Source organism: Dipodomys ordii, unplaced genomic scaffold (assembly GCF_000151885.1).
Source record: "Dipodomys ordii isolate 6190 unplaced genomic scaffold, Dord_2.0 Scaffold19, whole genome shotgun sequence".
NCBI lineage: Eukaryota > Metazoa > Chordata > Mammalia > Rodentia > Heteromyidae > Dipodomys > Dipodomys ordii.
Window position 1 is genome coordinate 2,537,992 of NW_012267235.1, and position 12,539 is coordinate 2,550,530.

Below are 12,539 nucleotides of genomic sequence, written 5' to 3' on the forward strand. Positions count from 1 at the left end.
TAGAATTTGATACAGTTGAAGGCAGTCTAGTACACTGAGTGATAGGACTGTCTGTCTATCCTAAGCCTTCTGAAAAGTGAAGTTCTTGGAGGGAATCAAATCTGTGTCCCTGATGGGAAGGAATCCTGTAATAGTGTTCACTCAGAGGGCGCCAATAATACTGCCTCTTTCTTTCCTTTTGCGCCTTTGCAAATGGATCTTTAGCATTTCTGAAACTATTTTTCCTGAAATACTCAATGAATGATAGTATGCTCTGTTTGGCCCATGTTATTCCATTACTGTGTTTGTTACTTTCATCCTCATTCTTTAGGAGTCTTCCTTGAACCCATTGGCAGCAACCTTTAGCTTATTCCTCTAGAGACATGTAACAACATTTTATCTAATCTCATTGATATGCTCTCTTTTAAGGTAATTTCTGATCTAAAACTATCATCCTTTGATTGCTTAATGTTATTTTTATTGGAGTATTCTTGTTTTATAATATGATAGAATAGTGAAATTTTTTTACAGATTTGGGAAGGGACATATAATCTAATTTTCTTTTTCCTCTTGTTTGTATTGAAGAACATATAAATTCATACATATGTACTCAAAGTATGTACTTACGGTACCTTAAGTATTTAGCATAATGTGAAATGTTGGTCCATATCAGGGTCTTGCTTGCTTTAGAAGTTTCTTGCAGTTGGCAGTTTGCCACGTTTGCATGTTCTCACATCACTGCATTCAGAAGCTAAGAATACCAACCTGGCAGCTTCTGCACAGAGGGTAAAGATAAAACAGAAGGAATCTAGCTTTCCAGCCACATTACCTGGGAGCTGCTGCTGATGTCTTTTCCACAAATGTCCAAGTTTGTCAAAGCCCAGTAAATCTTGGAAAGTTTATTTTCCTTGTAGCATCTGTGTTTTATAATGGGTCTTTTAATTTGTTTTTACTTTGTCTGCAGGGATTTCTTTTGTCCGGAGTTTTCAGACTCTGTCTTTTTTTTTTTTTTCTCCTGTGGAAGTGAGTCTGTTAATGATGACTGGTTTGGGAATATGCTTTTCTGCAAAGCTGACCTGACAGGCTGTTCTCCCAGTGCAGCAACAAAGCCCATTGTTATTTTCTCTGTTCACTTTTATCCTCAATTCATTTTCCTCTGCTTTTATAGCATAAATGGTCTGAGAAAATATAATCTGTGACAGTGCATAAATAAAAGTGGCATTTAGAAATTAACAAAACTTTTACTGAACAGTTTACACCATGTCCGTCTCACCTTTGTAAATGGCAGGATTGTATGTTAGTGTGGAGAAATGCAGAATACTAGAATACCTTACAGGTATTCCTTTTCCTAAAGGTAGCGGGAGTAGCAGGAGAGAACAGATGTTGTCTTAATTGCTTATTCCAGGATGCAAATTTGTTCACAATCAACACAGAAAACCAGTGTTTGAGCTCCATCTGAACTATTCTGGCTTAGTATTCCATATATAACATGAAAAATAATAACAGCCACCGCAACCTGAAAATAGAACAAACCCAAAATATCATTGCATTCGTGATCAAGGAGTGTTTAATGAAGTCCTGATTTTTAAATGATACTCAGTTTTCAAATAGAATCTTTAGTTTAATGAGAAATGATTTTGAATTTGGGATATTTTCCCCCCCACTTAAGAAGAGCCCATCTATCATAAGGACTGGTTGCCCTCTGAAGGATCAAAGATCCAATGGATTTGGATAAAGACTCAAAGCTTGAAGGCTAATGCAAGTTTATCTGTGTGGACTCAACCCCCCAAAAACTGGGATGAGAGTCTTAGAAGAGCTTATTTTCTCATGAGAGTTTTGGGACTTCCTCTGTCTGGTTGTGCCAGAAATACTGTGAGAATATCCATTCTCATGGCATTTGTCACTTACAGGTCCTTGTCCCAGCTGGAGTTGGAAAGTATAATGGTGTGTGAAATATTTTATGTATCTTAAGGCTTCATGAAGTCTACTCCTAAAATGGCAATTTAACATCCTCTGCTATGTCCATTCTAGTGACAATAGTAAAGATAAGACGATTAAAGGAGGTGATATATTTTTTTCCTGATTCTGTTTACTTCATCATTACTATCATATATTCCTGAGAGAAAGCACAATGAAGATGGAAAATAGGGAAAGACTTTACTTCAAATGTAAGACGGTCATTACAGGTTTCTTTCTGCTGAAGCTTGGAATTTTTGGTTTAATGAAATGTCCTGCAATAGAAAATTTTGGCTAGATTTTAACCCCAGGGAAGCTGTCAAGTTTGAGGCTTGTTCGCCCAATCTATTTATTTACTGCACCCTCTCCTGTGCTTTAAGATTCTGAACTCGGGACCCTTCACTACCACTTGAGCTAGGCCTTCAACACTTCTTGTCTTAGTTATTTTACATATATTTTCCTTTTCTTTTTGCCTGAGCAGGCATTGGACCACAATCCTTACCTGTGTGTGCTAACATCCCCCACTCATTTTTTTTTTTTTTTTTTTGCAGTCATGGGGCTTGAACTCAGGGCCTGGGTGCTGTCTCTCAGCTCTTCAGCTCTAGGCTAATGCTCTACCACTTGAGCCACAGAGTCACTTCCAGTTTTCTGGGTGGTTTATGGGAGATAAGAGTATTACAGACTTTTCCTACTCTGGCTGGCTTTGAACTGTGATCCCCGTATCTCAGCCTCCTGAGTAGCTAGGATTTCCGGTGTGAGCCACTTGCGCCCGGCTCCCCCACTCATTTTGTTGAGATTGGGTCTTGATAACTTTCCTTGGATGGCCTCAGACAGCAGTCCTTCCTGTCTATTTCCTGAGTATGTGGGATTACAATTATGAATTTTTTTTAAAGACAAAGTATTACTGGGTAGCCATTACTGCCTCACCCTCCATTGTACTGGGATTACAAGTATGTACCACCAACATGGACCCTTCTGAAATACTTTGAGTGTCCTGAAAATTTTTTTATAGATCCTATGGCTATATTTTTCTCTTACTGGTTTATATTAGTTCCACATAGGAGATTTCATGGTTACGTATTCAATTCATTTAGCAAACATTTATTGAGTTATTAATTATTATATGTCTACTAGTGATATTTCTTGTATATACTAGGCCCCTCATTTTACTAACTCCGGATATAATTGAGCCTTCTTTTCTTTCTTTTGTTCTTTCTCTTTTTTCTTTGTCTCTCTCTCTTACTCGTCCTTTCTCTTATTCCTCTTTCCTCTGTTCCTTTTTCTCTCTTTGGTTCTCTCTTTTTTTCTCTTTTTTATCTGTGCCCATACTAGGGCTTGAACTCTGGGCCTGGGTGTTGTCCATTAGCTTTTTCACTTAAGGTTGGTGTTCTACCACCTGAGCCACACCTCTACTTTCCAACTTTTGCGGGAAAGTTTCATGGACTTTCCTGCTTGGGCTGGCTTCAGACTGTGATCCTCAGATCTCAGCCTCCTGTATAGCTACGATTATAGTTAAGAGTCACTTGTGCCAGGCTTCATAAATCTTTCTATTTGTTCTTTATTTGTTTTTAGCAAAAATTGGAAGATACGAGTTTGTTACTGCATGCTCAGATTTATGTATTTTTCTTTTCAAGGTTTCCTTTAAAACAATAATAAAGTCAAATGCTTTGTCTTTTTTCTCTGAAACATTTTTATGATATTCTTATTAGCTCAGGCCAATTTTTTTCTTTCTTAAAAAAAATTTTTTTTTTTTGAGGCTTGAAGTTGGTCTGGGCACTCTTCCTGAGCCTCTTTGTGCTCAAGGCTAATGCTCTACCACTTGAGCCTCAGCACTACTTCCACCCTTTTCTTGGAGATGAGTCTCACAGATTTCCTTTCCTAGGCTGGCTTTGAACCATGATCCTCTGAACTCAGCTTTCTGAGTAGCTAGGATTACAGGTATGAGCCACTGGCACCACGCTTATATATATATATGTGAGCTGAGGACCAAACTCATGGCCTTGCACTTGCCAGGCAAGTATTCTTCCACTGAGCTAAATCCCCAGTCCCTCAAAAAACATTTTAAAAAACGTTCACAATACTCTGTTTGCCTGTGGCTGTGTACTCTGGTTTGTACCTGTCATTATAGACTATTTATGATTTTTATTTTTGTTAATCTGTTATTCCCTCCCTCTTATATTATAAAATCTTTGTAAGTCCATGGACTTAATCATTCCAAATCCATACTAGAGCTTTGTCCATACCAACTCCTGTTGATTGAAACCTTTGATTAGTATAATTTCTCATTTCTTATATCTTCCCTCAGTCCTATGCTTTACATTTCTGTACTATGACAATCACCTCGATCATTCCCTATATTATTATTATTTCTTCTCCTCCTCCTCCTCCTCCTTCTTTTCTCTCTTCTTCTTCTTCTTCCTCTTCTTCCTCCTGCTGCTGCTGCTGCTGTTCCTCCTCCTCTTCTTGGTCTTTGTCTTCCTCTTCGTCTTTTTTGGGCCAGTCCTGTGTCTTAAACTCAAGGCTTAGGCACTGTTCCTGAGCTTCTTTTGCTCAAGGCTAGCACTCTACCACTTGAGCCACAGCACTGCTTCTTGCTTTTTCTGTTTATGTGGTACTGAGGAATCAAACCCAGGGGTTCATGCATGCTAGGCAAGCACTCAGCCCCAATTCTAGGCCCCTTCCCCATAATTATTTTTTATTAAGGACTACCAAATTTAGTAGCTATTTGCTTACTAAATTTTCGATTGACCATTTAATTAGCATACTTAAAAATTTTAAATGTATATAACATTACAAATACACAGTAGGTGTCATGTAATATTTTCATATGTATATACTGGAGGTTTCATGTGACTGTTCATTCCTGCTTTCATTGTGGTGAAAATATTGAAACGAACTCTTCTAGATTTTTGAAATATACAGTATATCATGTGATTCTTATCCTTTTTTGTTTTTTTAAAATAGTTTTATTATTGTGTGTTTTTATAAAGGAGTTATAAAGAAGTTATAATATATCTTGTCCAGTGTTACTCCTTTCAATACTCTCATTCATCCTTCCCAATCACACTTCCATTATTTAAAAAAAAATTGTTCTTATTCTTTTAACGAGAACTTAGTTCATTGAGTAAATTTCCCCCATCTCTGTCAGCCTCATCTAGGCAACTATGACAACAACGTTTATCAAGTAAGATCATGTATTACTTGTTTGTCTTTGTCTTATTTAAGTTAACGTAGTCATCTGTTTTCATTCGTGTTAGACAAATGACAGGATTTCATTATTTTATATGTCTGAATAGTATTCCATTTCATAAACTGTCACATTCGTCAGTGGATAGACATTCTAGATTATTTTTATTTCTGGCCATTGCAAAAACAGCTGTAGTAAACATGGGAGTGCAAATGTCTCTTTCACATTATTTCCTTTAGTATCTGTAACTACAAATGAGATTTCTGGACCAATTAAAAATTCTGTTTGTTGTTGTTATAAAGTTATGTGACTGAACCTTGCTATGTAGTCCAGGCTGGCCTCAAACTAACCACCTCAGTAATGTCAGCATTCAGATTGCAGGTGTACACCAACATTTATAGTTCAGTTTTGATTTTTTTCCTGTGCCATCTTCTATAATGGCTGTAGTAATTTCTGACTCCACAAACAGATGAAGGATTTCTCTTCTTCACATCCTTGCCAGTGTATGGCCTACTTCATTCTTTCTACTCAAGATGGTTCATTGGTGTGTGTGTGTGTGTCCATCCATCCATAAAACATTTGTAGTATTCTATTTTCATAATAATAGCATTGGTATTTTAATAGAGTAAAATATTTTAATAATATTGAATCTTCCAATCTATGAGCATATAATGTCTTTCCATTTTTCTGTGTCTTTTGATTTTTTTTCTATCATTCTTCTTGTGTTCGCCCTTCCTTTCTTCTTTTCAGTGGTACTGAGTTTTTAACTCAATCCTCTCATAGATTTTTTTTAACTTCTTCAGTTATATTTATTCCTTAGTATTTTTATAGGCTCTCTGTTACACAATTTTCTATGAATGTATAAAAATGATAGTGATTTTTTTAGATCACATTTATACTTTTTTCATTGAGGTTATAGTTAGGCTTGGCTTTATAACTCACTGGTAGAGTGCTTATATAGCATGTTTAGTTTCCTTGGTTGATCCATAATGCTGAAATTTTTGAAGTGATGTTTATAAACTGCTTGCCAAAATTATAATATAGTTCAGATAATGCCCCTGTAAATATAACCATGAGCATAAAATCTGCACAAACATACTTTACTCTCTCTGATGTGTACTGGGTTCTAGACAGAAACTAACACATAAACACAGACTTTACGAGTATAGAGGACAAACTCTCAAATATTGCTTGAGAATACACTATCTGGCTAGAATGAAAGGTCTCAACTACTGTGTATGCTACCCCATATCATACTTTGAGATTAGAGTGAGGAGTGATTATGTAATCCGCCGTATTTAGAATTTCTCAGCAGATAACTTTATTTTTATATACCACTCTGTGTGTGTGTGTGTGTGTGTGTGTGTGTGTGTGTGTGTGTGTGTGTGTGTCTGTGTGTGTGTGTGTTTGTGCTTTTATATCTCAGAACCACTGGGGTTGTTGCTTTTGCTAGGAAGATAGTATACCACTTAAGCTACACACCCCAGATCTTTTTTTTAGTTTATTTTTTGGAGAAAGTATTTTATTTTTTGCCTAGCCTAACTATAATCCTACGTATACTTCCTTCATAGCTTCAATGACACATCTACTTCTCCACACACAGCTCTCTATTAGTTGACATAGAGTCTCACTAATACTTTACCTGGTTTAGCCTTGAACTGCCATCTTTGGAATCTCTACCTCCTGAGTAGCTAAGATCACAGATGTGAGCCACTGTTTACCCACTTTCCCTTCTTTATTTCTCAGTTCATAGTCCTGGGTAAGGATGGTTGCCTGTATTTCTCTAAATTTATTTATAGATGCAACAAAATACCCATCAAAAGGCCAATTAGGTTCTTTTTCAGAAATTGACAGAGTGTAGATGAAAGCAGTCAGTTTTGTTGATGTGGTGATCCATCTGAGATGAAGACTAACCATGACTGGTTTTAGAAACATAAGGAATTCATCCTTTGCTTGCTGAGACTGAAATCTGTAAGCAAGTCACATTTGTTACCAGAATACTTTGTTTCTTCCAATCCATGTAACTTTCTCTTGGCATCAATGCTGTGTTTGCTACCTTTAACTGATGACCTTTAACTAATGGAGTTAGTGAAATCCTGACCAGAGGTAGGGAAGTTTCTATTCATGATACTTGTCTTTGTCTTTCTCTTGGTAGGGAAATTGAACAGCCAAGACTCTTACAATAATTTTACCAACAACAATCCCGGCAATCCTCGGCTTTCTCCTCTTCCCAGCTTGATGGTAGTGATGCCTCTTGCACAAATCAAGCAGCCAATGACATTGGGGACCATCACCAAGCGAACAGGGTAAGGTCTCTTGGTGCTTTTTTTTTCACAGCTGTTTTGGAGGGTTGAATACAAATGAAACCTACTTTTTCTTTGTATGGTTTTGATTATGTTCTTCGTTTCTAGCCCATATGAGCCTTAATGGCAGCAGATTAAGTACAAAGTATAGAACGAGCACAAACATACTCAGACACAGCCATGTACACCCACCCACAGGAAAAAAACAAAGCGGTGACAAGTTGTGAAAACTAGTATTGCTAATAAAAACCAGATCCATTGACTCAGTCTTTTGCTTGCTCATTCTATGCCTGATAGTAGTTTGATTTTCTTGGCTCTTACCAACATGATTGGGATTTAATATGACTTCCAAATTTTGACAGACACAAGTAATAGGAGAGAACTCTAAATGACAACCATGTTTCAAGTACTTTATAAAACTCATGTTGAAATTCAGTGTGTATATTTACCTCTACATACTTATATTACTATATCTTTTGTCAGTGTGAAGACAATGGTATTCAAAACTTGGTTTCTAAGATTTGGGCTTTTTTCATGATGGCTCCTTAAGATCCTTAAAGACTTAATAACTCACTTGATTTTTTTGTGCTTATTTTAGCTATTTAAAAAATTTTCTCGGCCAGGCATGTTGGCTCATGCCTATAAACCCAACTACCTTGAGGCGGAGATCAGGAGGATCACAGTTCGAGGCCAGCCCAGGCAAAAAGTTAGTGTGACCCCATCTCAACTCATAAGCCAGGCATGGTAATTTATGTCTGTAATCCCAGCTATTTGGAGGCCATAGGTAGGAGAATCAAGGTCCAGCTCTGCCTAGGCCACAAATAAACACAAACAAATATAATTTAAAAAACTGTGAAAGTCTATGTGGAAATTAACTAAAGCAATATATATATATATATGTATGTATATGTATGTGTGGTGTATATATTATATATATATCATAGCTTAGGAGCAGTGCCTGTCTTGCCAGGTGTGAGGTCCTGGGTTCAAACCCCAGGACCATCAAAAGGAAAATTTCTACCTGTTAGGATTATAAAGTTATTATTTTCTGATATAATTATAAGTCACTGGGTAGCTATTTATGAATAACTCTGAAAATCAGCTTTTTAGTATGTTATACCTATATGTCAATAGCTAGATTACTTGTTTTCCTCAGTAAACAATTCTGATATTTAATGAGATTTGAAATTTAACAAATTGAACATTAAAATCCTTTATTAAAATAGTCAGGAGAAAGCTCTGTTTGAGCTTCATATAACCTGTGAGGTCTTCCCAATGATATAAATAGTTTCAACTGTTTGTTGATACTTTTTAAATCTAGTGCTAATGTTAAAAGTGTTCATAGAAAAATGCTCAGCCTTCTCAACAAGGTTTTTGAAATCCAGGTATAATAGAAATTGAGCCTAAGCCTAGGAATTTGTATATAATATAGTCCTATGGCTATATGCAAAATGAGTTTGCATATACTGACATGGTATATCCCAAATCATATTGTATATCAGTCTAGTTGCTTGTACATCTTTTATGTCATTGGGTTTATTCGAAATTTAATTTAAATAGAATGTTTACTTTCTTTTCTTCTGGTATATTTTAAATTGTGTTGATTATGATAGTTATGGATTAGGAAAGGATTAGCTTTCATTGTGATTATTATAAGCTTATCTTTTCATTTTGTAATGATGTATTCCCTAGTTGTAGAATCAGAGGTTCTAAATCCCCATATTGAACTGTCAAGTTCTGTTACTTGCTGTAGTTAGTAAGTTGTATTCTTTTATTCATCCTAGGATTATACAGTTCTACCAGTTTTTTGTCATTCCTGAATCTAAGTTTAAGCATCTTCAAAGTGGTTGTAATTTAATTGTCTATAACTTAATTTTACATTGAGATCAAGGGTAATATAAGAATTTTGTTTCTGAAGTTTCTTGGAGACAAGCATTTTCTTGTGTTGTGTTTCTGATATATGTTTCTTTTTGTTGTTTTCAGCATAAGCTTTATAAGCCCTATGTCTTATAATACACAGAATTAGTACTCTGTAGTTGTTTTCCACAATGATTCTGAGAGATTATTACTGAAGTTATGCATAAAATGATGTCATGTTAGAATTTAATTAAAATATGTATGTTCAGGTCTGGACTGTAATTGCTTTTGTTTATTTTGGAGCTTTTATACTCTGCTCCTTTCTTATTATATACACTTTCGTATATATTAATGATAAAAGTGGATTTTAGTTTTACTATCTCTTTTGAAATTCATAATGTATGATGCTTGCTGAGCGGATTTTTTTCCTCATCAGTTTTCAAGTTATTTTATTTCTGCTGAGTTTAAAAATTTGTTTTCAAGGTCTTCTGTTCAAGTGTTTGGAGAGAATAATTCATACAGTCTTAAATGTAGTATTTGGTTTTAGATTTTTGAGAAAATTTCAGATTGACAAAGCATTGTAAGACTAGAAATAAGAATTCCTGTATGTCTACATTTCCATTATGTTGAGCTTGAGCTATTTGCTCAGTCAATATTTGTCTTGTCTTACTCTTCCTGTAAGCACACCAGTAAACCATTGTTTGCCCCATTGTTGCAGAGTAACTTGCAGACTTAATATCCTTGTATTACTTAATCTTCTTAGCACAGATCTAAAGAGAGTGATTTTTGCACACTATAATTGTCCAAAGTCAGAATTTAAAACAAGTTTTTTTCATTCAGTTTTCCTTTTTGTTTTGTATAGTTATTGTCTGTAATGAATTTTTGTGATAGAGCATGAATTCAACAAAAAATTATCCTAACTGCTTGTCTTTCCTTCCCAACCACTGTTCTTCTGACCCCTTCCACTTAACACATTTTAAAGTGACTGATAAACCTGATTCTAACTTAAATTTGATCATGACACTTCTGGATTACAAGATTTAATGTACTTAAGCATTTAAGGAACCTTCCTGCCCTCCTTGGCTTCCCTCCCTTGCTTCACTTCCTCCCCTCCCTTTCTCAGCTGCCCTCCCTCCCTCTCTCCCTTCCCTCCTCTCCCTTTCTTCCTCAGCTGTCCTTCCTCCCTCCTTCTTTCCTTCCTTCTTTCCTGTGCCAGTATGGCATTGGAACTCAGGGCCTGGGTGCTATTCCTGAGCTTTTTTGCTCAATGTTAGTGCTCTACTACTTGAATCACAGCTCCACTTCAGCTTTTTGGTATGTAATTGGAGATAAGAATTTCATGTACTTTCCTGCCTGGACTGGAGTTGAACTTCCAATCCTCATATCTTAGTTGGCTGAGTATCTGGGATTTCAAGGATGATCAGGGCCAGCTTTTTCTTTCTTTTTTGGAAAAGACAGTGTTTCCCAGTCCATCTTGGATTGAACTTGCTAATAACCCAGACTGGCCTCAATGTTGTAGTCCTCCTGGTTCAGTCTCCTGAGTGTTAGCCATATGGTTTTATACCACCAAACCTGGCTTAAAAGCTATTTTCTGAAGTTTTTGTTGATTATACTCAGAAATTCCTATTGTTACTATTCTTTCTCATACAGTGGCTCCAAATTTTGTAATCTTAATGAACAGTTTTCATTAAACTTCATATGCTTTTCTTTGTCAAGTCTTATATTTGACTTGTAAGAAGAAAATGTTTTCTGAGTTTCCAATTTTGCTATATGCTAAGTTACAAAAGCAAGTTCCAATATTTCATCGCTTTAGATCTCATCTTGTTAGAATTTAAGGACTATGTATATTTTACTGAAACATTTAAAAACTTTGACCAATTCCCAACACTGCAACTAATTGCTTCTCAGTACTGAGAAACTTGATATTCTTCTTTAGATACCAATGTGAAAAGGAAATGGAGTTTTTATTTCCCAGGTCATTTTGGAAAATTTTTAACTTGTATTCTAATTTTGTGAAACTCTGTCCCAGTGCTTTTATTTATTTTTTATTTTATTATTTTTTTTGGGGGGGTCCGGTTGTGGGGCCTGAACTCTGGCCCTGGGTGCTGTCCCTCAGCTCTTCAGCTCAAGGCTAGCACTCTACCACTTGAGCCACAGCGCCACTTCCGGCTTTTTTCTTTTTCTTTATGTGGTGCTGAGGAATCAAACCCAGGGCCTCAGGCATGCAAGGCAAGCGCTCTACCACTGAGCCACCTTCCCAGCCCTGTCCCAGTGCTTTTAAAATATAATTGAGTATTTGACAAGTGATATGTAGAAAGAAGACATGGAGCTCACCCATTTCAAACATACAAATTTTATTACTATCTTTAAGATACTCAATAATAATTTACTTAAGTCATTTTTCTTCTATTCATGTCCTAGTTATTTTGTGTACATACATAAACGAAGCACAGAATTTTTTACATTTGTATAAGAGAGATTTCTAAAAATTGCCTATGGTCTAATATTTAAACATCCAAATTGAAATGGAAGCCTCAACTTAACCCTTCAGGGGACAAAATGTGTGCTTACCATATTTAACATCTGTCTTCTAATTTTTACCAATGTATGTCTTTGCAACCTTGGGCAGTGTCAGAGACCATCTGTTTCCCTCCCAGATAAATGAATCCAGTAAAACTACAAATGGCAGAAGACAGATGTTTTTGCACCTTCCTATTCTGTACCTGGAAGCATCTCTTGAAGGAGAGTAGGCCTCTGTTGACAACAGCTGCAGATTTCTCAGATGGCATACACAAAGGAAGGCCAAGAAAGCACTAGGAATTATTTGACGTCAGCAGTCACCCATTCAAATAGAATCCATTTTCTGTTCATCTAAGGGTAGAGGAGTGGAAAGCCAAGTTTATCACCTCACTGTGTTCTTATCTACAAAGAAAATCTGTCCTTGTTACTAAGGATTTGCCCAGGTGTTGGGCCTTTATTGTTGTGCTATTAATTAGTATTGTAAACATGTTGGGTTCAGTTAATGAATCAAATAAGATTTATTTTTAAATGCTCTCTGAGATTTTTCATTAGTGTTCTTAATTTTATCTGTTTGAAATCTAAGTATACACACACAATCAAAGAACACTTACTGTCATATAGGTTTCATGGGAATAAAAAAATGCAGAGGTCAAGAATAAAATTACTTCCTTGTTCTTACCTAGTATAACATTTTAAGGAGTAAACATAGTGTGCTATATTTCTTCATAGGCACACTT

The 12,539-nt window shown here is 36.0% G+C and overlaps 1 protein-coding gene across 7 annotated transcripts in view; it reads left to right on the forward strand.

Moving 5' to 3' along the window:
* Window positions 1-12,539, forward strand: part of Bcas3 (breast carcinoma amplified sequence 3) — a 521,107-nt gene that overhangs the window by 175,859 nt on the left and 332,709 nt on the right. For all 7 annotated transcript variants that reach the window (XM_013013399.1, XM_013013401.1, XM_013013396.1 and 4 more), the window contains exon 16: window positions 7,278-7,428. In XM_013013399.1, coding sequence (XP_012868853.1) covers window positions 7,278-7,428 — 151 coding nt within the window. The remainder of the gene's footprint in view (window positions 1-7,277; window positions 7,429-12,539) is intronic.